Source organism: Lucilia sericata, unplaced genomic scaffold (genome assembly GCF_015586225.1).
Source record: "Lucilia sericata isolate MDLA Ls3-8-SP2 unplaced genomic scaffold, ASM1558622v1 Contig000514F_arrow, whole genome shotgun sequence".
In the NCBI taxonomy this organism is placed as follows: domain Eukaryota; kingdom Metazoa; phylum Arthropoda; class Insecta; order Diptera; family Calliphoridae; genus Lucilia; species Lucilia sericata.
In genome coordinates, this window is record NW_023994527.1 from 63,941 (window position 1) to 89,223 (window position 25,283).

The 25,283-nt window shown below is 33.6% G+C and overlaps 1 protein-coding gene across 2 annotated transcripts in view; it reads right to left on the reverse strand.

The window, feature by feature from the left end:
* Positions 1-601: 601 nt before the first annotated feature.
* LOC119605737 (putative uncharacterized protein DDB_G0277255) overlaps positions 602-25,283 on the reverse strand; it is a 220,936-nt gene continuing 196,254 nt past the window's right edge. For both annotated transcript variants that reach the window (XM_037959014.1, XM_037959015.1), the window contains 3 exons: positions 4,891-5,418; positions 4,753-4,819; positions 602-4,689 (listed from right to left, as the gene is read on the reverse strand). In XM_037959014.1, the coding sequence (XP_037814942.1) occupies positions 1,379-4,689; positions 4,753-4,819; positions 4,891-5,418 (3,906 nt within the window). In that variant the 3' untranslated portion in view covers positions 602-1,378. The remainder of the gene's footprint in view (positions 4,690-4,752; positions 4,820-4,890; positions 5,419-25,283) is intronic.

Here is a 25,283-nt window from a genome sequence, read left to right on the forward strand (position 1 = left end):
TGTTTTCGAGTGGTTAAAAATTTATAAATTTTATTTGAATTTTTATATGAATTTTTATTAAAATATTTATATTTTTAAATTAAAATATAAAAATTACAATAATTTTATTATCAAAGAATAAATTTTATTAAATTTTTTTTTTAATTTTAATTATTTATTTAGAACATGCTTAAAGCTTTTTTTAATAGTTTTACTTAATGTTAAAATTATTTAATTTATTTTTTTTAAATGTTAAGGGATTTTTGGGATTTATCGTTTTGTAATTGAGTGAAAAATATAAATTTTAAAAATTTAAGGGATTTTTTTCTAAAGTTAGTCACTGTTTTTTTTTTTTTAATGTTATGGATTTGAAAATATTAATTTCAAACTTCTTTTTGGAAAAAAATAGGCGTTTATGCTGTAACTAGAGGCAAAATTTTGAAATTAAACTTTAACTGAGAGCTTTAAAGAAAACTTTTTAAAGTTTTAATTTTTTTTCTGTTTTGTCATGAAATGAATGAATAAAATTTCATTTAAATTAATTTTGTTTAATTTTAAAGAAATCTAAATAAAATATTTTCGAAAATGTTTAATTTGTTTAAATAAAATTCGTTTTTAGTTTTTTTCTTTAAAGGAAATTTAAATAAAATTAATTAAAAATTAATATTTAAAAAATTTCTAATTGTTTTTATTTAAAACTTAAAAGTTCTAAAAGCTTTTACTCTTTTAAATTCTCTTAAATGTTTTCTTAAACAAAACTCTTGCCAAAAATGTTCCCCTTAAAGAAGCTTTTAAAAGAAACTTTTTTGTTAAACATTCTAAAAGCTTTTCTAAAAAAAGCTTTTTATATTGCCATACATACTCTTAGCTATTATTTCTCTTTTGAATCTCTTAGTTTACTGATCTTACACTCTTAAATTTATTATTGATTGATTTGTTTTTGTGGTTTTAATATTTACACAAGTTTTAGTATCTTTTTTAAATATTTTTGTTATTGTTGTTTTAATAAACATTTTTATAATTTAACATTAAAGTCTTATAGCTTAAGGTAAAGGTTTTTTGTTTTGTTTTTCGCAAAAAAAGAATAAAAAATTACAAAAGATTCACGAAAAATGTTAAACAAAAATCTCAAAAATATTTTAAATCTATTTAAAATAGTCTCAGAATTATAATAAACATTTTCGCTTAGAAGAAAATTTTTTAAATAAATGCTCTTTTTCTTGTCAAGAGAAGAGAAGCTCTTTGTAGGTTTTAAGGAAGGCATATAAAAGTTTTTGTTTAAGCTTTTTTTTACTAAAAACTATCTCTCTTTTGTGTTTTTCTCTCTTTTTTATTAGCAAGATCAATTTTAAAGCCTCTATTTTGCAAAGCGGTTTTAAAAGCTTTAAAGCTTTGTTTCTTATTTCAAAGCTTCCTTGGCTCTTTGCTCCCATTCGGCTCTTCTCTGGTGTATGCCTTTAAATTCGCCCATGGTGGCTGATCTTTCAATGGTTTTATTTATATTTAAAGGGCCATCTGTGCTAGAGGACGAACTTAGATCACCCAGCTTAATGGTGGCTCTTTCCAAGGTGGAGGCCGCTTTGGTAGGTGATAAAACATTATTATGATTGTTATTACGCTCTATGGATATGGCTCTAAAGCCGCCCACTATTTTAATGGGTGGCAAAAAGCTTTTGTTATTAGCTAAAGTTGCTGAATCGCCATTGCTGTTGGCATTATTATTACTGCTATTATTGTTATTCATGGACAAGGCCGAGTGTGTTAACTTAACGCCTCCTAAACGAAAATCTGCCAAAGAATTGCGATTATTGTTGTTATTATTGCTGACCACCGTGCCATTTAAGTTAGTTTGTGTACTGTGTGTTTTCGCCTCCAGTTTGGGTAATTTATCTAATTTCTCATCACTGGCCGATTGATTTTCTTTATCACTGTCTACACTAGGATTCGAGCAGGGTGTATTGAATTTCTTTAAAGTTTGAGGTGCCGATAAATTACTATTAACATTATTCGTATTAAGCATTTTGTCTAGATCTTCATCTTTTATTTTCAAAGATCTGCGGGCAAATACTTTCATTAGTTCGGGTGTAGCATCATCTTTGTTAGAGCAATTGCTACTAGTACTGCTGCTACCACCACCATTTAACGAATTGCCATTGAGAGAATGTTGTGAGGAAGCAAAGGATTTTTTGCGTAAAATAACTGAACTATCTACCGGCGACAGATCCTTATTAATCACTTCCTTTTGTTCACTATCACTTTTCAAGGAAGCAGCTTTTTTGCTTACCTCTTCACTAAGAGATTTTTTGCGTTCAAATCTAATTTCCTCCATTTTCTTTTCCACTTTATTCCTCTCTTCACTCATAAAGAGACGTCTACGCTCTTGCAAAGATAAAGAGTTAGTGTTAGAGCCTGTTGTGTTATTGTTATTTTCCAATGTTTCTGCCGGCATCTTAAAATGTTCTCTCTCATTGATGGTGGGAGTGGGTGGTGTTGTTGGTGTGGTGGGTAATTTCTTAATGGGACTTTTAGGCGGTAGTCCTGTACATATTTTAGCTTGTTTATTAATAGCTTCATGATAAAGACCCGAAAATCTTTTCTCCGTTTCCGGAGAAGATCTTTCATTAATATCTACACTCTCACTGCTTAAACGTCTAAAGCTTAAATCATCCATACTGCTACTGTTAACATTCTTTTCGGGTGATGTTTCCCGTGAGACAGCCATGGGGGTTTCCTTAATATTTTTAGCTAAAACTACATGTGTCTTGGAAGTTCTAGTAGGATCTACACGATTCAATTGTATTTTCATAAATTCGGGTACTGTAGAACGCTGCTTAATCTCTGACGATTCCATTACACTAGAAGATCTTCGGGTGGAGTTACATCTAAAACCATTGGTGGTTTTATTATTAACAGCTGGTGCTGATTTACGTTCAATTTCTCTTGTTGAAGTTTCTATACTGCTGCTGGAGTATTGAGTATTTGTTTTCACTGCTGCTTTATCTCTCAGTGTTACCGAAGCTGTGCTGGGAGAACTTAAAACATTGTCCTCGCTCAGGGATTTTTCTTTTTTCAAAGACAACACCGTAGGTCTAACCTTTTCAGTGCTGAAAGTTGCTGGAGCTGTTACTTTTGTCACCTCATCCGCCTGTTCCTCGGTTAAATTAATGGATTTTCTTATAACACTTACAAAGGGAGACTTGACAATCAAATCAATATTATTCTCTATTTCCGAAATATTTTTATTGCATGAGTTTGTTGTGGAGTTGTTAAAGGGTGCTACTACAGCCGCTGGGGTCAATAGCTTGGTGGGTGTAGTTTTGCTGGCTCCTAAACCAGTAGAACTGGTAGTCATGATTATATTTTTATCATAGTTACTGAAAGACTTTCGGCTTTCTCTTTCCGGTTTCACTAATTTATTATCGTTAATTTCAAAACCCAAAGAAGTGTGTTTTTCATCCAATAACTCTGGTGGTGAGGGAGAGGAATATTCCTTTTCGTTTACTATAAAATCCTTATAATAGGGAACTCTTAAGTTTAGACTTAAGTCGGGTAAACTGGGCATATTATTGTGTACCGTGCTAGAGCAGATATCCTCCTTTTGCTCACCATAGGCCCTAAAACTCCGGGACTTTTCCACCGATTTGCGTTGTTTCTGTTCGTAAGTCTGCAAGCGTTTGTTGGAGGTTATTTCATCATCTGACTTATCCAAGGATACCATAGAAGTGTTGGAAGAAGAACGGGCAAATGAATCATTAGAGCGTGAAACTTTTTGCTGGAAAGCTGAGAGACCCACAATTTTGGGTTTCTTTTCGTAATGATGATCATTCTTAGTCGGAGAAGTATTCATGCTGGATTGCTGCTTGGTAATCTCTCGTATTAAAGAGGTGGATTGGAAAGTTTCATTGTTTAAGGATTTAGAGAGTATAGATTCCTTAGCAACCGATTTTTCTTCGCTTATCTTTACCAAATCCTCATTGCTGATATTCTGCGGCAAATAACGTTGACGAGCAGCTGGTCCTGATTTGGGTTTAGAGGGTGACTTATCCTCTACTCTGCGTTCATCCTTAGCTGGTAAAGCAAAGTTATTTGTAACTGCTGATAGACCCATGATTTTACCTTCTTGATAAATTTCTCTTTTAATCTCTTTGCGTTTCTCTTCTACTGTACTTTCGTAAGTTACAAATTCACTTGTGCTCTTCTCCACAAAATTAGAGCTAGTGACCGTATTATTCGTTACAGACATTTGTATTTTCTTTGGTTCATTTTGTTTCTTATCAAGTTCATCTTGATCGCCCTCTTCTGCATTAGCCTTGGCTATAGAACGTTTTGAATTGCGATGCATTAAACGCCGTAGAAAACCAGTTTCGGTGGTCTCCATGGGTTGGGAAGTTTTATCCACGACTTCAGTTTTCTTAGAGACTTCGGTTTTCTTAATGATCTCCTCGGTTTGTAGAGAATCTTTGGATTCAAACATGGCGCTGGCTTTGGCGGTTAAATTACGCAAGCCAAATATATTAGTAGTGCTAGTAGTTGTTGTTGTCGAATTATTCGTAGAGTTCGTTGATTGAGTGCTACTCGAGTTGGTGATTTTCGTGGTTTTCATTATGGACTCCTTGTTGGCAGTGTGTGGTGTTGTTGTTGTTTCTTCCATAAGTTTAGCAGCATTGACGCCCGGTGGGAGAGAACGAGTTTTAGCTTTGGTATCCAAATCTGTTGTAAAATAAGGAGAAACGTTAATATATTTCTCCTGGTAACTGTCCAAGTCTACTTTACCTTTAACATCCAATATTTGTTTATTAACAAACTTATTCAAATCTTCATTGGCCTCGGGTATGGAAGTCTGTTAAATAATGTTTCAAAAATTTATATAATTAGCATTTTATTAGTATTTTTATTAAGATAGAACCCTACCTCCAATGTCCTTCTATGTTGCCGACTAGGTCCACCCTTTTTCTTGGTCGGCCTTATGGCCATTTTATGTTTGGCCGCTGAATGTGATAGTCGTTGCCAATCGGATGAAAACAAATCTACCTCATCTTTAGTATCGTTAAATGACGAATCACGATGCCTTAAAATATCCGATGACATTGATATGCTCGACATAGTCGATGATCGTGAGTATCTGCTTGCTGTGCTACGTTCTTGAACAACCTCTGTTGTTGTTGTTGACGAAGTGTTATTTGTTATTGTTGTGCTATTAAGCAACAAATCCTCACCCTCATTACTATTCATGCTCAATAAACTCAGGGAGGATACTTCACTATGTTTTTCACCCATAATCGATTTGTTGCTGGCTGAAGCTGAAGCTCCGGCATTGGCGTGTTGCTGTGAGTTGACCGCACGTCTTTGTGGTGAAGCTGGACTGCGTGGTAAACCCAAATCTTCATCTGAGGCATCTGGACGATTTCGCCGTTTACGTAAGACATCAGCAAGCTCGGCCTGGTTTAAGAGAAGATTGAAAAAAGGGATATATGTTTAATATAGTTATTGACATAAGTTGAAAAAGTTAGAATATTTTTGTTGCAAATTATACCCATGTTTTCCAACGAAATACTAGACGAGCCCGAAAGCAACTTCTTCCAGATCTTGTGTCACCCGTCATGGGATGATTTATTTTCATTTTAAATGGATTTTGTTTAAAATCAAGCATTTTCATGTTAATTTACTTAAAATATCTAATGTTTTAAAGTGAAAATTATAAATTTTAAAAAATTTTTGCAAAAGTTTGTGGTTTTATAAACAATTTTGCATAAAAATTTCCTAAAGAGGGCAATTTTTGAGATAATTTGACAATTAAATTATGTTTTTCAAATGATTTGATTGAAATTGTCTAACCACAGTCCCTCCTTCAAACAACCTGCTTATGTTTTTACCAATACTTAAGATTTTTAAGACAAACTTTCTCCTCTGGGAAGAGATTGCAACAACAATGTAACTGTTGCAATCAAAACAAATCTCTCATGGACCAGATCAAAACCAAAAATTAAGGCCTACCAACCAATCTGTCGATTTCACAAAGTCCAAGTGCCATTTTAAGAAAGAAATAAGATCGCACTTTTTAAAATAACTCCACCAAAGATAGTATCCACTTTTTTAATGCAAATCCTATTGAAAATAGTTAGATGTCTCCATAAGCTTGTTGATAGTGTTCTAGTATATTAGTCCGGAGGTCGTGGGTTCGATTCCCACTAGAGACTGTGCTAAAGAAAAGCACTACAGGACCGATAGTGTATCATACATAATCCTTTCAACAATGCATTAGTCCTTAACTGACCAATTCCACAGAATAGCCTGAAACCTAATTAGTAAGAGAGAAGATATAAGGCTTCATTACGAAAAGGAAGAAGAGAACATCATCTATAGTCCCTGCCACTGACCGGCTCTGGCAGAACACAGGTTTAGCTCTTTAAGTAGCCACTCCCTGTACGAATTCATCTGAGGTGAAGAATGGACCTGTCTGATTACATTTTTGCTTGAATTTCTTTTGGTAATTGATCAATCTTTTACGGACAAAAGCCCACTCGATCACACTCGTTTGAATGTCTCTAGAAACGATCTCTGTTGAAACTGTCATGACGAAAAGAAAGAAGAGAACATCATCCATAGTCCCTGTAACTGACCGGCTCTGGCACAATACAGGTTTAGCTCTCTAAGTAGCCACTCCCTGTACGATTTAACGATTTCATCCGAGGTGAAGAACGGACATGTCTGATTAAATTTTTGCTTGAATTTCTTTTGGTAATTGATCAATCTTTTACGGACCAAAGCCCACTCGATCACACTCGTTTGAAACGATCTCTGCTGAAACTGTCATGACGAAAAGAAAGAAGAGAACATCATCCATAGTCCCTGTAACTGACCGGCTCTGGCACAATACACAGGTTTAGCTCTCTAAGTAGTCACTCCCTGTATGATTTAACGAATTCATCCGAGATGAAGAACGGACCTGTCTGATTACATTTTTGCTTGAATTTCTTTTGGTTATTGATCAATTTTTTACGGACCAAAGCCCACTCGATCACACTCAATTGATTCTCCTTAGAAACGATCTCTGCTGAAGCTGTCATGATGAAAAGGAAGAAGAGAACATCATCTATAGTCCCTGTCACTGACCGGACCTGACAGAACACAGGATTAGCTCTCTAAGTAGCCACTCCCTATACGATTTAACGAATTCATCGAATTCATCATCATTCAATTTGCGTAGAATGGCCCACTCGATTGAATCTCCTTAGAAATGATCCCTGCTGAAGCTGTTATGATGCCACTCCTTGCGAGATTTAACGAATTCTTCTGATATGAACAACCGAAATATAAATTCCTTCATTCGCGAGCCTGACTGGTTTGGATGGGATCCATAGGAATTAGGTCAAAATGTATTAATATACTAACTCTCTCTTTTTACAGGTATCAAAAAGGGATCAACATGATATTGGGTCTTCAATGATGTAAACACGTTGATAAGCTGCTCATCCTAACCTAATCCAGGTCTAAAGAACAACTAGTTTCATTCCGGTAATGATATTTTAGCGATCGCAAAAGTTATAATTCGTACTTTAAATGAGAGCTGATAGAATAATTTGGTGATCGAGGAAAATTATAAGATGATATTGGGTCTTCAATGATGTAAACACGTTGATAAGCTGCTCATCCTAACCTAATCCAGGTCTAAAGAACAACTAGTTTCATTCCGGTAATGATATTTTAGCGATCGCAAAAGTTATAATTCGTACTTTAAATGAGAGCTGATAGAATAATTTGGTGATCGAGGAAAATTATAAGATGATATTGGGTCTTCAATGATGTAAACACGTTGATAAGCTGCTCATCCTAACCTAATCCAGGTCTAAAGAACAACTAGTTTCATTCCGGTAATGATATTTTAGCGATCGCAAAAGTTATAATTCGTACTTTAAATGAGAGCTGATAGAATAATTTGGTGATCGAGGAAAATTATCCATATAGTTAGAGTATTAATCCGATAATCCAATAAAACAACATTTTTTCGTAACTTTCACTTGATTTTTTTACCACACATTCAAGAACACTTTTTTGAAATACTAGCCAAAAACGATCTTACCGTAAAAGATAATTTTAATGGATTATTTTGCAATTTACCGGCAACCATTTTAAATTAAGAAATTTAAAAAATACACTCGTGAACAAAAAAAAATAATAATAAATCAAAAACACTTATTATTAATTTAAATTCTTTTCTATTGAACGTTTCTCTCTATTTCCAGATGGAAACACCATGTGTGTACACGTAGACCGACAACGTGCAACTAAAATCTAAAGCAAGCACCCTCATATTTTTGAAGGGCAGTCTGCCAGGCAGGCATCTGATACAAGATTTTCGTGTTTTTCCTTTTTTTTTCATCTTCTATTTCTTAAACACTTTGGCCTGCTAAACGAACTGCAACCAGGCTGTCAGGCAGCAAACACTAACACATCTAAACAAATGCAGGCATGTCAGTCAATATTGTTAAAAGAAACTAAATATTAGATTTAGTTTGGTTGCCACAAACAAATCAAAGACAGGAAAACATGTTGTTGTTGAAAGTAAAAAAAACACAACAAATAAAATATCTGGTTCTTGTCAAAAACCAAAAAAATTTCATATAAAAATTGAAAAGCTATTGAAAGCGGGATAGAGGAAAAACGGATAGAATAAATCTTAGGGGAAAAATTCAAGGGTACAACATATTATACTGATAATGGTTAAGGCACCCAGTGTTTAAACAGAAAAACACAAACATTTGGAATAGAAGAAACCTAAGAAAAACAAACATATTTCTAATAAATATTAAAGATATTTTACAGGCCTAAACTAATACATCACAACAGCAATAACAACAACGACAACAAAAATCTATAGTAAATATTTATGGCAACAACAGGGAAAAAAGTAAAAAATAATGAACCTAATGAATATTGTTGTAATATGTAGACGAATAAGGCATAAAATACGAAGGCAACAACAACAAAAACATATTAAAACAGATATATACGGAGGGAATGTATGGAACTTTTAATACACCAAGTACTGCAACCACCCAATTTAAGAATATGTTCTATATGCATGTAGTTGCTACATGTTGCATATTTGTCGTTGTAGTTTTACTTAAGGTAATCCCTTTTCTGCTCTATCTCTCTTTCTCTCTCTGTGTGTTTCTTTGAGTGCAGTAACTAAAGATAGCAAGAGATTATCTAAAATAGAATAACATTAGACAATAAATTGTATTTATTAGATATGTACACTCTGCATTATTTGGGTAAGGAAATTTTAAGAATTTATATCACTTCATTACCAAGTAATGGGTAATGTAATGACCAGAGTTTAGGTCCTAAATATTATGAGTCACGATTTTATTCTAAAAAGAGTAAACTATTCTTGATGCAACGGTTTAGCATAGAACCTATAACGATCGTTAATAGAAAATCTGGCTGGAATGATGGAAACAACCAGTGACTCAATTAGCAGTCCGAAACTAGCATATATTCGGGAATTTTCTCATATGAACTTCACCTCTTTATTTCTCTCAATTATATCAATCTGAACGGATTCTAGAATGACGAAAATGAGCATTTGCTCGGAATATTAACATGATCTCATGGTTTCTATTTGAAAATGGAAAGATAAATTTTGATGCAAATTTCAACAAAGAATGTATCGAAAACTGTATCTGATCTGAGATCCAATATTATCTCTCTAAAAGTAGAAAAATCAGTGGACAACATATTATGCTCTCAGAGTAAAGAACAAATTGTACAGAAGAACCCGTGATTCAGAATGAGTTGATCTCAAACAACATTGAGCCCGTGATCTCTTAGTTTCTATCTAATATTGAATAGGGAAGTAACCCTAAAGAACTTCACATCTTTGTTTCCCAGTCTCTCTAAAACTGAATCATGATTTCTTAACTTCATCTGAGAAAAGAAAGATGAATAGTCTACAAAGATTTGAGTACTTAAGAATTCTCTTCGATGAATTAAATAATTTTGTTTTGAACAAAGAATGTACCAAGAACTCTCTCTGATCTTGATTTCCTATTATCTGTGGATAACATATTATGTCCTCCTGACCGAAAATTAGCAGTGACTCATGAGTTTTCTATGATGAACTTGATCTCATGATTTCTTTCCTAGAGTAAAACGAAAATTTTACAGAAGATTCCGTGATCCAGAATGATTTAATCTCAAATAACATTTCTTAACTTTATCTGAGAATAGAAAGATGAATAGTCTACAAAGATTTGCGCAATGACAATAAACAACTAAAACGAGTCATGTAATCGGGAATTCTCTACGACGAATTAAATAATTTTGTTTTGAACAACGAGTGCATCGGGAACTCTCTCTGATCTAGATCTCCTATTATCTCTCTAAAGATGAATTATCAGTGGACAACATATTAAGTATGTCCTCCTGACGGAAATCAGTGACTCATGAATTTTCTATGATGAACTTGATCTCATGATTTCTTTCTTAGAGTAAAGAGCAAATTGTACAGAAGAACCCGTGATTCAGAATGAGTTGATCTCAAACAACATTGAGGTCGTGTTCTTAGTTTCTATCTAATATTGAATAGGGAAGTAACTCTAAGGAACTTCACATCCTTGTTTATCGGTTTCTCTAAGTCTAAATCATGATTTCTTAACTTCATCTGAGAATAGAAAGATGAATAAACAAAGAATGTATCAGGAACTCTCTCTGATCTTGATTTTCTATTATCTCTCTAAATATGAATAATCAGTGGACAAGAAAATATGTCCTCCTCACCGAAAATTACCAGTGACTCAAGAGTTTTCTATGATGAACTTGATCTACTGAATTCTTTCGTATAGTAAAGAGAACGTTTTACAGAAGATTTCGTGACCCTGAATGATTTGACCTCAAACAACATTGATGCCGTGTTCTCTTAGTTTCTATCTAATATTTAATAGGCAAGTATATCTGATCAACTTTGTTTCTCAATCTAGCTCTGAGACGAGACCTTTTCCCATCAATATTTCTTAATTTCCATCTGAGAATAGAAAAATGAATAGTCTGCAAAGATTCTACTCCAGAAGGACGTGATCCATTTAAACTGACTCTAGAAACACAGTTGATCTCATGAAGAATGAAAAGTAAAATGAACTGCAAATTTTGAGATCTAGAATGATGTGTCATCTATATCTGATCAGTTTAACCTAAATATTTCTAGAAATTAATTAAATTTTCTCTGAAGAACTTGATCTTATGACTTCTAATTTAGATTCGAGAGATAAATGTGAGGAAAATTCTGCAATTTAAAATAAATCGATCTTAATCGGCTAAACTTGATCTCATGGCTTCTATCTAATAATCGATTGGGAAGTTTTTCTAATATCTTAATTAAATATTTGATATCTATCTGAGAGAGCTGAATGTGCGAGAATGAGCAGGTGTTTAGGAAAACTCTCAGTTTCTGCTCTTTCCATCTGCTAAAGTAAAGAGATGAATGAGCTATAAATTTTTGACCTCCGAAATGATGAGATCTCTGTCTAAACTGATGCTAAAAAGATTTTAACGAATATATGTTCTGTCTTCCAGAATATCAGAATCTCTTTCTTCAATCTGCAAAATGACGTGATCACATGCTACACTGAAGGTAGGAAAATTAAAACTTATTTTTATTCGGAAATTTGTTATAACTGGCGTGATATCTTGGTTTATATGCGAAGTGTTTACTATAGAATTATGTGATCCAAATCTATGCTAAAGATTAAATTAACGAAAGCGATCTCTGGTTTTGTAATTGATCATACCTGAGCAACTTGATCTCAATCTATAATAATGCTAGAAAAGTGGAACCGATCACCGGTTCGAGAATTTTCTGGACCTTTTTGGGACCAAAAAGAACTTTAAATACTGGTAGGATCATAAGGCCATTCTTGACTAAAAGTGATTTAATTTGAATTATATATAATCAATTTTAAGTTAGTTATCTCTATCTGACATTAAGAATCCTATTCAAATAACTCATAGTGTTTACCCTGCATCCTAGTCATTGGCTAGAAATTTTAAACAGAAAACAAAACACGTACATTTCCACTTTGTGACAAATAACACGCTTGCATTTCAATCTAATCAATGTCTCGTCTCATACCAGATGGTTTTTTTGTTTCTTTTCTACTTTAATTTATCGTATATTCCCCGTGCTTAAAGTATTTTTAGTTTTTACCACCTAAAGAAATAAGAATGTGTTATATGCTTCTAGATGGCGTTTATATTTTTGGGCAGCGATAGCTATTGTTTAGGTTTAGGAAGAAGAAATAATAGAAAAGAATGAAAATAGAAAATTTATTTCCGTAAGGAAGCATTAATGTTATATTTCAAGTATCTCATTAGATGCTGAAAATATCTACTTGGGTTATTTGTTGTCGATGTCTTTCTATCTTTATATTCTTCCATTTTAGTTCAAAGTGCAATTAATAACATGCTGTTTGGTTAAAAAGGGAAAGATTTTGAAGATTAAATGCATATAGAGAAAATTTTGGGGAAAATATTTTTGATATTATTGTATTAAAGAAGCCAAAATTGCTCGATAGAAATCGCCCTTATTCCCAAGGATAGATGATCCAAAATAGATAAAAGATATTTCAATTTATCTCTTTTAGAAAGAATGGACAGTATGACAGATTAGTGACTTTATTCTACACGATCGGCGTAAACCGAGTTAATGCTTAAAAAGATAGTTCCTAGGTTTTCCTGCTCAAGAAGCCCAAACAGATTGTGGAACACTAGTTAAAGCATACTTTCGCTTTCAGGGCAAGAAAATCGACAGGTATCTGTACATCACCAAGATTAGTTTAAAAATGCAGATCATTGTTCGAGAGCAATCGCCTTTAATCCCAAGGATAGATGATCCAAAAAAGATGAAAGATATTTCAATTTGTCTCTTTTAAAAAGAATGGAAAGTATGACAGATTTATATTCTACACGATCGGAGTGTAAGCCGAGAAAATGCTTAAAGAGATAGTTCCAATATTTCCATACTCAAGAAACTCAAAAAGGTTGTAGAGCACTACTTAAAACATACTTTCGCTTCCAGAGCAAGGAAATCGACTGATATGTATGCAATACCAAGATTAGTTCAACAATGCTGATCGCACAATGCTAATATAATGGACCCAGCTTGAGTATAATCGATCTTTCTCTTCAATGCAACGAAATTGAAATTTAGCTGTGCTTTCATGAGGAATGTCGCCATGAATCTACTCAAACTAGGAAATCTAGTAAGCCGAGAAGATCTTTTGATTTCCTAATGACCTAACCTAATGACCATAATTTCTCGGTGCTATTAAAGCTTATTCTAAACTGTGGGTGTCTAGAATTTGGAACATCGTAATATACATTGTAGAAGGTTAGGTTACGTGGGTTGCTCGCTATCAAGCGAGTTCACTCGGAGGCTTTGTGGCCCATTGGGATACCCTTAGAATTACCATTCCCTAATATTGAGATAATGGTTTCCCTCCCTAATTTTGTTGACTACTTGGTTCGTTCGGTCTCCGTGAAAACCGGCCGGTGCTTCTAATAAAACCGATCATGTTTTATTAGAAGCATGATATTTGACCACCTGAGTTCCGTCTCACTCAAAGCCCATTCGTCTATCAATTTTGATAGGGTCGCCAGGGGAGTGTGAATATCCTTTTGCGCAAGGGTTAAGTCTAGGGACGACCCTTTGGTTGCGCATTCATCAGATATTTAATTTCCCCGGATGCCCTCATGTCATGGAACCAATATAAACTCAACGTGATGAGAAGACATTTCGACTTAATAACATTGGAGTTATTAGCCTTGATTGATGCAAGGCTGTTGAAGTATATACATATGTATAGTCGAATTTTCGAGATTTAGTTCCCGGATTCTTCTCACGGCTGTATAGATGGCATATATCTCTGCCTGAAGGACCGTGCAGGTGTGAAGAGGCAGTAGAACATTTAGTTTTTCGGATGAGATTTCCAATCCCGTGCCCCTTTCCATCAGTATAGATTGAGTCGTCCCTTAGGACAGTGTTCACGGCCCAATCATCCATTGTCGGTATTCTGGGCTTGAATGATCTATTAATATTCAGTGTAGATAGAATGTAGTCTGTTTACTGCCCCATGATTAGCCTGCCTATCTTTTGTTGGATGGTGCCATGACCAATGCGGTCGTGCTTCAGTCCGTTCGACTGTTTAAGTCATAGAGCAGATTTAGCAGAAATGTATTTGATATACGTATATATCAAGGGGAGTTATGTTTAGCATCGTCTCTAGATTAGCCTGAGGGGTGGAGCTCAAACAGCCAGAGATTGTAAGATATGCTAAACTTTGTAACTTGTTTAGAATAGAGAGGTAAGTCTTGGAATCCACCGCTCTCCACCAAACAAGAGCTCCGTAGGTCAAAATAGGGTTTATGGCCGCGGTGTATATCCAGTGTTTTGGCTTCGCTTGAGATATTCACAATGGCTCCATCACTGTAGAAACTACATGTAATGTTTCTCTGCTTCAAGAAGAGAATCATTTGATTTCTTGATGAATGATCGTTATATATTGGTATTATGCAAACTTATTTTAACCTGAAGTTGATCTCAAATTTCAACGCATACATGCGGGAACTAGCTGAACTGTTTCTAACTTGTTTTCTAGCTTCTATTCTTGAAGATGAATCAGTCTTTGTGTGGCTTCCGGTAGGCAAGTGGTTGGTGTTGTAATCTGGAAGGTCGGTGGTAGTGGGTGGTCGTAACTAACTAACTAACAAACTAAATATTCATTTTGATAATCGGATGATACACTTATGAATCAGAGGGTCGAAACTTTCGAATTAATCCTAAGGCTTTCAATCTTACTTAAACTACGAGGAGATGAAACTTAGACAATTTTACAACCTTTTCTCTCGGTGCATTCCCCATAATTTAGCTTATTATCCCCCAATTACAAACATACTGACAAGGTTTCCCCTTCCACATTACACTAGTGCGTTATCACTCCATCTTTTTCTGCTGCTATGCCACCAGTTCTAAAAAACGTCCGTCCATCCATCCAACTTAAACATTTTAATTGTTGAAAATCTAAAAATGTGTGTAATTTAATTACAAATATCTTTCAAACTAAAAGATTATTTGTTTAGATAGACTCTTTAAACTAAGTGTAGTAAATGTGTAAGATAGATAACTGAACATTGGAATAGAACTTAAATTCAATTTTACTACATAAAGTAAAGAAAAGTGAGTGTTGAATACATATCTAAAGTGAGTGCATAGACCTTAAATTCTATTTTAAAGGGCTATATGTAAGAAAAACTCAATTTTATGACTGTTTAGTTTTCTTATATAGTAAACACAATTAAAGCGTTATAGTAGTTTTGTAAACAATTTTAATTTAATTTTCTTTTCCACAGATTGTAGATTGTCTTTATTTTATGATTTTTAGTTCATTGCTCTATTACAAGAAAATATGTTTAAAAACTGAAATTGATTGTCTAATTTCTGCTTTAAAATTATAAAAAAATAAGTAAATAAGCTTATTATCTAATGTTTGTATAAATAAATAATTTAAATATTATATAATTTGCTATTTTTTAGTTAACATCGTTTTTGTATCAGGCTTAAAACTAGTATGTATTTCAAAAATCCAACAGTTATAGTTTTGTCTTGACTTGCTGTTATGTTTTGTCTATTTATGTTGGCCGATTTAACCCACTATTTCCCAGTCTTAACTCTTACTCTATAGAGGATTACGATAACTAGTTTATAAAAAATAACAACTTTTGTTGTAACTCCCGCTCTCCACTGTCTTTCTTCATGTTTTGTGTCATTTGCAAGTTATTTTTATGCACATTTTACCTACTTTTTGTTGTTACATTCAATACAAATGACAAAAAACAATAACAAATGCAATAATAAATTTACAACAAAGCGACAACAACACGAAGCAAACCAAACAACAACAAACATGTTTACTGTTAACTAAGCACAGTGGGTTTGAAACACTTAAAAATATCTCTAAAAAAATTTGCTTTTGCAGTTAATTCGCGAACTGTTTATTTCGATTCGAAAGAACCTTAGATCCGAAATTTCTCTATAACATTCATATTCTGTATGTGGTAAAGGTAGATCACTGGAATTATGTGAATACTTGAGCTTCAGTTTTGACATAGAACGCTGATGTTAATAATCGAAGTTTCGTAATTAATGTTTCGGAATAACTTAAATTTCTGGCTTCATAGGTATATTCAAAACTCTATTAGAACTTTTAGGGAAGTTATTGATCAATTACTTTCCGAAGTTATTAGAGTAGAGATCGTTTTATCCCAGATTATGAATATTTTTTGCTGCTATTCTGATCTTAAAGCTCGTATCAATATTTTTCATCTTACAATCTATTTATAATCTCCAGATCTTAATGCTTATTTTCCTTCCAAACTGTTCGGTGTACAGATCGTTTCATCCCAGTTTACAGTTATTTATAGCTAATACATACTCGTATGTCAATGTCTATTTGTAAATCCGTATCCAGAGAGAGCTAACTAGCCAATACAGCAAAGAAATCGTTTTGTTGTGATCAAGGTTATAGAAAAATTCGCTTATTACAACCGATTGATTTAGGTCTAGAAACAATTTGATTTAGGTCTAGAAACAATTTCATCTGAAAGAGTTGACTTGCCAATACAGCAAAGAACTTATTTTGTTGTAATCAAGGTTGATTGTGTGGTAATGAAGGTTGATTCACCTATTACAACCGATTTACTTAGGTCTGAGCATTATGATATAAGAACATTGTGTGAAAACTAGAAAAATTATAATCGCTTCAAAGAGGAAGTTTTAAAAGAAGACAAAATGCTAAGGGACTTCTCTTTGTAGATAGTATTAGAAATTCTTGAAGATCTGCGTAAGTATAGGAACTGATCAAAAGGTAAAAGTTTTGAAGTTCAGAAAACTTCTCATGAAGCTTGGACAAAAGCTTTTAAATCATTAAAGTCGTTTGATGAATGGGATCTTATATATGGGCTGAAGTCAAATATGTCTATTAATTAATCAAACTATTAAGCATAAGTATATAAATTGATGTTTTGAAGTTCGGAAATTATGTATATCTAGGAATCCGTTTCTTCACAAATGACTCTAAACAGGGCGACAAAACTGGCATGGAGTTCTATATAGAAGACCCAGAAACAGAATTATACAACTGTCAACTAATCGGAATGCGGAAATTGGATTTGAATAAATATAACCTCAACAGGGGTTAACATATTTACCGACTTCCAGACGGAACTTAAGGCGATAAGACCATATTAGATTGAACTAAAGCTCTACCCTCATAGAGGTAAGCTTTGCATCATATGGGTACCAGGCCACTCGGAAGTTGTTGGCAACAAAATAACGAATTTACATGCTTTAAAGGGAAGAGAGTCAACCTGACGAGGGCTGAAGTTCGGAAAACTTCTTCTGAAGCTTGGACAAAAGCTTTTAAATGGGGTCAAATATGGCTGATCAATTAATCAAAGTATTAAGCATAAGTATAGGAACTGATCACAAGGTGAAAGTTTTGAAGTTCGGAAAATTATGTAAATTTATGAATCGGTTTCTTCACGGATGGTTTTAAACTGGGCGTAAAAACAGGCCAGGGGTTCTATATTGAAGATCCAGAAACAGAAATATACTACTGTCTAACTAATCGGAATGCGGAAATTGGATTTGAATAAATATGACCTCAACAGAGGCTAACATATTTACCGACTTCCAGACGGCAATTAAGGCGATAAGGTTAAATCTAAGACCATATTGAATTGTACTTTTCCAGAGGTTTGTTTTGCACCATATGGGTACCAGGCCACTTGAGAGTTGTTGTCATCGACATGACGAATTCACTTTCTTTAAAGGGAAGAAGGCGAGAGGTAGTCAACCTAACGAATTAAAAATTTGAGCAGGAGAAGACCTCTTACATATTTTGAGTGGACACCCAGGATTACGAACACAACTGTGGAGCATGTGGAGATGGCAGTGAAATACTGGATCTCTTTCTGGAGTGGGTAGAACCACACCGATGCTCAAAATGAGCACATATAATGTTAGTATGAATCGACACACAGAATCACGGGACAGTGAATCATTGGAGCTCTATCTTTGACATTGTCTGGTTTTAAATCCAAATATCTTAGGAGTGGTGTTATACCTGATTGCCAGGTTACTCGGGAGTTGTCGAACACTGCTTGGAAAATTCTTAGGAAACTGAGTTTCTGAACATCGGACAAAAAATGTTCATTGATCACTATCATCAACAATAATTTTCCTATCACTATCATCAACAATAATTTAAGAAGCGTCCAACAGACCAGATAGTGGCCTAGGTATACATATTTCTACGGATTTGATATAGATTTGATATACATCTTCCTATCAACCTAACCTAAGTCTCGTTTAATTGAATAGCCATACTCTTTACTAAGCAGTGACCCAATTAAAGTAGTAAAATTTTCTTGCTTTCCAACCCACTGTGCATGGTTAATGCTAATGTTGTTTGTTGCCTGGTTAGTTTATTAGATTTAACGAACAAGATAAAGGCTAGAAAAACTCACATGAATTATAAATATATAGTATTTTTATAATAACACAAACAACAAATCGTATTGCAAACATTTCATTACTGCTGTTGTTGTTGATCTACAACTATTGCTAGGCTGCAGACAACAGTAACAACATGTCACATAAAAAATTAAAACACACACACTGCACAGACATTTCCAGCAAAACTGATTAAAATAATAATTCACATAAATCTTAAAGATTTCCGTTACTTTAAAAGAAATCGCTAGACGGTGTGAATTCTTGAAATCCTTTTATAATTGTAATAAGCACCTGTCGCTGCTTAGCAACGTTTCAAGTAAGTAGTGGCAGGATTAATGGAAATTGTAATAAAGAAAAAAAGAGTTGAAACTTAAAATTACCTGCTTGCCAAACTGCTAGTTAAACAAATTTATCAAATATTTGTTTAGTTTACTCTGTTGCATTTTAAATTTAATTGTGATAATCCCTTTAAAATGCAATTTAATTACACTATTAAGCAAGTTATTAGCGATATTTTTCCAGTATTAATGTCTCCATGTTGTAGAGGAAGACAAAAAAAACTCGGTTGCCGGTTCAAATTGGCGGTTTGATTAAAGTCATTTGTTTAATGTAATTTGCGCTGACAACGATGACATGACAACGATTAAAGTCAAAACTAAAAAAATTTAATTTAACAATGACACACTGTAGTGCTGGTAGTTGGTTAGCTGGTTGTTTGTCAGTATCATCCAACCAACCAACTAACCATCCGTCCGTCCGTCCGTCCCTGGTTTATGGCGCATAAATTACTTAAGTCGATTAATATGTTTTCATGGTCTGTTTTTTTTTTGTTGTCGATATTCCATTTTCACAAACCAAATTGTCCATTTGGTATTTCCCTAAACAATAGATTTACATGTGTGTAATTTTTGCTGTTGTTGTAGTTGTAATTTATGTTTATATTTTAACAACACATTTTGACATCTGTTTACTGGTTTTTTTTCTACACATGTTTATGTCACTATACTGTCATATATGAATGCATGAAATGTCACTTTATTACCGCATCATAAAGAGAATAGAAAGCGAAATACTGTTTTAATAAAATTTACATTTAATTTTCGGAAGTCAGTTATGTAATCAGAAAATTAAGAAAATTTAATCAAAGCTGTAACATCCTCACATATAAGGGGCGCCACTCGTAATACTGAAAACCACTAATGGGCAGTGACAAGTTCCGAAGCAGTTTTAGATACAAACGAATTAACATATTTGAAACGATCTTGTCCAACTTTTACTCAAACATTACGATGTCTCCATAATGAATATTTCTTATAATGAAGACGATCCTCACTCTTGTGTGGACTGGTGTAGTACAAGTTAACATGATCTCATTATAGAATGTAATGTTAATGCTGGGGAGCTCGGACATAAACATTGATATCACGCTGATAAGTAATATTAACTTGAGAGGATATATTCTTGAATGATCTTTACTCTAGAAAACACGATACATCCTACAGAAATCCTAGAAAAACTGACTGAAAAAACATATTACTTCCTACATGAGATATCTAGGAGGATTTGCGAGATCTGAACAACTCAGTGAGCTACCTATCTCGAATTCTAAGACGCGCTTTCTGTATGTAGTGAGCGAAAGGGCACTCAGAAAATCCATTACTAGGAAAATTAGGATAGATTATAGAAAACTTTTTTAAACAGGTGAAAGTCCCATAATTCGGGGAGCTAGGGTGACTATATTTAAGCTTTAACGGAAACATTGGAAGGGTAAAAGAGAATTTCGGGAACATGTCTTTTGATAATGCAGCGAAAGCAACAGGTCTACAGGGTTCTTGATAAACCGAGTGGTAATTTTACAAAATATAGTACCTAAACACTGGAACATCTTATGAATACTTACTGCCCAGGTTATAGGGATGATGAGAATGAAAGTTACTATCTACAGTATCTTTCGGCTTCTCAAATCCACATGGGTGAAGTTCCATAGTAAACGAAAGGAAAGGTTAGTATGATCAGTGTAATATCTTTAACCCTTTAAATATATAAGATTGGTTTTCCCATCTTTCCTGTAACGACAATTAATAGTCATCATGATGTGGCATAATGCAAGACATTCCCATGTATTGCAGAACAATAAGTCTGACTTCTGAAGTTTAGACTAGAGGAACACAACCAGAAGGGCACACAAAATTTCTTTTATGGAAAGTTGTCTAAAGGTATTAGGATTTCTATACAAGGTGATGTTGTGCTCCTGTTCACAAAGTTCTTATAGGAGGGTCAGTGGTAGCAACACTGTTTTACTTGCAGGCATTAGCAAACCGGTTCCTTGGTTGATTGACTGATTGACAGACGGTTTGGTTCACTATTGGAGATTAAGTTTACGTATGAATCTTAATGTTTTAGGCGGTGAAAGATTGAATATTTCATTACAAATGCGCCTCCCAGAATACTCGCTCTGAGTGGACATATTGGGCTGGCAGTCACAAAGAACATGTTCGGAGGTTTCATCCTGCTGTTCACAGAATCTGACCTAACCTTGTCGCATTGTTGCTAATAATGTGCTGGTGGTATCTAAATCCACAGTGTCCGTATTAAAGTTCCGTTAGTAATCTTAGGTCACTCTTGTTAAGCGACAGTAACTTTACCTTTATTTAGCGTTCTGAAGCTTTTTGCCTGTCTGAGTCCTGCTATTGACTCCCAGTGGCGAATAAATTCGAATTTTTCCTAATGTATCCTTTGGGGACAACCACTGTCAGACGTAATGTTTGCTTATACTAACGGTTCAAATACTGTTACTTCTATGGGATGTTTTCAAATAAGTTTGGTGTTCTCTAGATTGACTAGATTGCACTGTTTTCTAGACTGAAATTTACGCTAGAAGAACTCAAGAATTAAGTCTCAATACGTAGATCATTGATATATAAGCTGATACTTTAACATGTATCAAGGCTCCAAACTTCAAGGTTCGAAATATGTCTCAATTGCATTCACTCCCTGGTCCAACTCAAACAACACTTTGTCTGGTTTAAACAGCTTCCATGAATGCGGTCATACAGGTTATTAGAATTGCCACGAATGCGCAATTAATGAATCGTTCTTGCACGAAACTGTTTTGAAAAAGTGGTCGAGGTATCGAGCATGAGCGACGATTGGAACATAACGAGGGACTATATTCAATAGTCCCTATCTAAAATAATACAAGTTTTCAGGAGAGCAAAAAAAACTGTTTATTTCGCTAGTTAGTGAAGATTTTTAAATTTTTTTTCTACAATATATTTCTACGACCATATACAAAAAGAATTTAAAATTTTGCATTATTTGCAAAATTATTCACAAATTTAAATCAGATAGAGCTTATTTTTCTACGAAAATAATCATTCAACCAACAGATAGAGAGTTTTTCATGAAAATATAAAATTTTTATTTGAATTAAAATCAATAAATATTATATTTTATACAATTTAATGGAGGAAAATAAACCAAATTGTTGAAAAAGCAACAGATTATAATGTTTTGGTCTAAAATCAAAGTTATATGGTTAAACACGACAATAAAATTGATTTAATTAGTATCATAATGAGCGATATCTCAAAAACTATTAGACCGATTTTAAATATTTTGACGGATTTGTGTTCAGCATGTCCAAATTATTAAGAAGACTTGTTTTGCAACAGAAAATCATCCAAAGGGATAGAGTTTGAAGCAATTTTTGGATAAGATAGAGAGTTTTGCGTTCAGAATTTTTCTTTTTTTAAGATAGAGAAATTTAAAAAAAGCTATAAAATTGCCAAAAAATATTTTTTTTCTTTGAAATTTATATCACTGATGCGGGATAGTTTGCTGAATATTTTGCCATCAAAATCTCATTTTCATGAAAATGACAGATAGCGACTATTGAATATAGTCCCTCGATAAGTGGATTTGGGGAAGCAAAATTGCCTATGAATGTGCTATAACCGGATCGTCGTTGAACAGAACTATAAAGGGTAAAATTCCACTACCCGTGTTATCGAACATGTTTTACAACTGGACTTCTTATAGGCCTAGTAACAGAGCACTATATGATTGGACACAGTCAGAATCACTAGATATTTCAACGAGTATAAAGAGGAAAGTCACAAAACCTTCTTTGTCAGACAAATACACCTTAAAAATATAGAGAATTAGAAGTCAGATTTGGATTCATAACTATGTCCAACACTTAACTCCCCAAAAGCCATACATCAATAATAAATCCTCATTATATGAACTTTCTTTCCACCATCCAACACCATACATCTCGACAGTAGTTTAATAATCGCTTTCAATTTATTTTATCTTAGCAATAACTGTCACGGATATCCTTAAAAAATTTATGAAAAGAGGACACCAAACTTAAACTAAAACTATAATGCAATTGTTATCTTCCAGGCACTATGTGTCATGAAATCGAATACATTTATTTAGAGTTTTTAGTACAAGTTATAAAGAAGCGAGACATTAATAATTTATCTGCATTTAACAAACGCGACTTGAATGGCCTAATTTCTAACGAAGAAATTTATTATCTTTGAAGGAGCACACATCCACACAGGCTTTTGGCTATAGAAAGCAATATTAACTTTGCTCGGTTGTTGTTGTTGCTGCTGTTGCAAACAACCGCCAAGTTACAAGTTGTTGATGTTGTGTGCTAGCTGGCTGGCAGTTGTACGTGCAGCTTGTTGTGGTGGTGTCAATGTTGGATTTTTTTTAAATAGACAATGTGGTGAAAATTTCAAAATGTTTAATTGCTTTAAAATATAGTATTTTGAACATAAATATTGTGGTTTTTCTTTTGCCACAAAATCCCTCTTTTATGTTAGGCCAATTACCAACTAGGAATTGGAGCAAATCATTTGATATTTTTAGCGATACAACTTGCCCCCCTGATACTTTTCTAGCTGCTCTCTTTTAATGGCCAAGTACTTTTTATTGTGTATGTTTAAGTATATTGATTTTGGCCACATGTTGCATGTTGTTCTTTTTTTGTGCACATTCTCATTTTTCCAACAAGTCTGCCGCAATGACGTATTACACCTTCGTTGCAAATGCAATGTGCGGCAAAGAAAATAAAACATAAAACTGGATTTACGTTTAACTTGGCTATTTGTGTTTGAATTTAATCTAAACAACGGTCTACGCTCACCGTTAGAGTGAGTGCAGTGTTGCATGTCAACAGAGTTCCAAAAAAATGAACAAACTAAAATATGTATATGTAACAAATCTACCGGGTCTGTTGGTCATTCCAGCTGTTAAACCATGTACTTGTCTTTAAATTTTTTTTTGTGATATTCGCCCAGAGAAATGAACAACAACTAAAATAAATAGGAAATAGTGTTTTTGTGTTACAAATGTTATAAAAACGATTAAATTTCAAATGAATTTCTATGGCAAATATAGCAGAAATTTAATTAAAACCATTTTTTTGTGGATAACGATCGAATTATTCCAAATTAATTGACCACAACGCATATTTTTAAATGAAATTTAGAAAAATAACTTAAAATGCGTGAAATTGAAAACATTTGATTTCAGTTGACGATACGTCAAAGGTTTAGATTTCTGGACGTATTACTTCATGACACTACTACTATCAACATTACTCTGTAGAGACCCTGTCATTACTTGCTGTTGCAAATATAAGTAATTGAAATGAACTTAATAGGTCACATGTCTGATTCTTTAGGGTTGAGGACTGGTTATAATTGTAAAATTTTAGTAACTAACTAACTAACTAACTAACTAACTAACTAACTAACTAACTAACTACTAACTAACTAACTAACTAACTAACTAACTAACTAACTACTAACTAACTAACTAACTAACTACTAACTAACTAACTAACTACTAACTAACTAACTAACTAACTAACTAACTAACTAACTAACTAACTAACTAACTAACTAACTAACTAACTAACTACTAACTAACTAACTAACTAACTAACTAACTAACTAACTAACTAACTAACTAACTAACACTAACTAACTAACTAACTAACTAACTAACTAACTAACTAACTAACTAACTAACTAACTACTAACTAACTAACTAACTAACTAACTAACTAACTAACTAACTAACTAACTAACTAACTAACTAACTAACTAACTAACTAACTAACTAACTAACTAACTAACTAACTAACTAACTAACTAACTAACTAACTAACTAACTAACTAACTAACTAACTAACTAACTAACTAACTAACTAACTAACTAACTAACTAACTAACTAACTAACTAACTAACTAACTAACTACTAACTAACTAACTAACTAACTAACTACTACTAACTAACTAACTAACTAATTAATTAACTAACTAACTAACTAACTAACTAACTAACTAACTAACTAACTAGCTAACTAACTAACTAAATAACTACTATGTATATACAACCTGTAGCCGTAAGATATCTCGGTAGATCCGTAAGTCTAGACCCAGAAAACTCATCAAGTTTGAATAGTTAGGTAGTTGTCAAGGAATCTGTTCAACTTGGCGGCAGAGCATTCGCAGAGAAGTTGGAAAACTGTTTCTTCCTTTTCCCTGTCATTGCAACCGCCACATTATTCTTTTAAGGGAGGAAACCCAAGTCGACTTACATGATTATCTAGCAACCAATGTCCTGTTATTGCAGTAAGTAACCTCGTGTATATCGCCTATTACGGACTAAGAGTTGATTTAATAGAGCGTATTTAATCGAAAGATA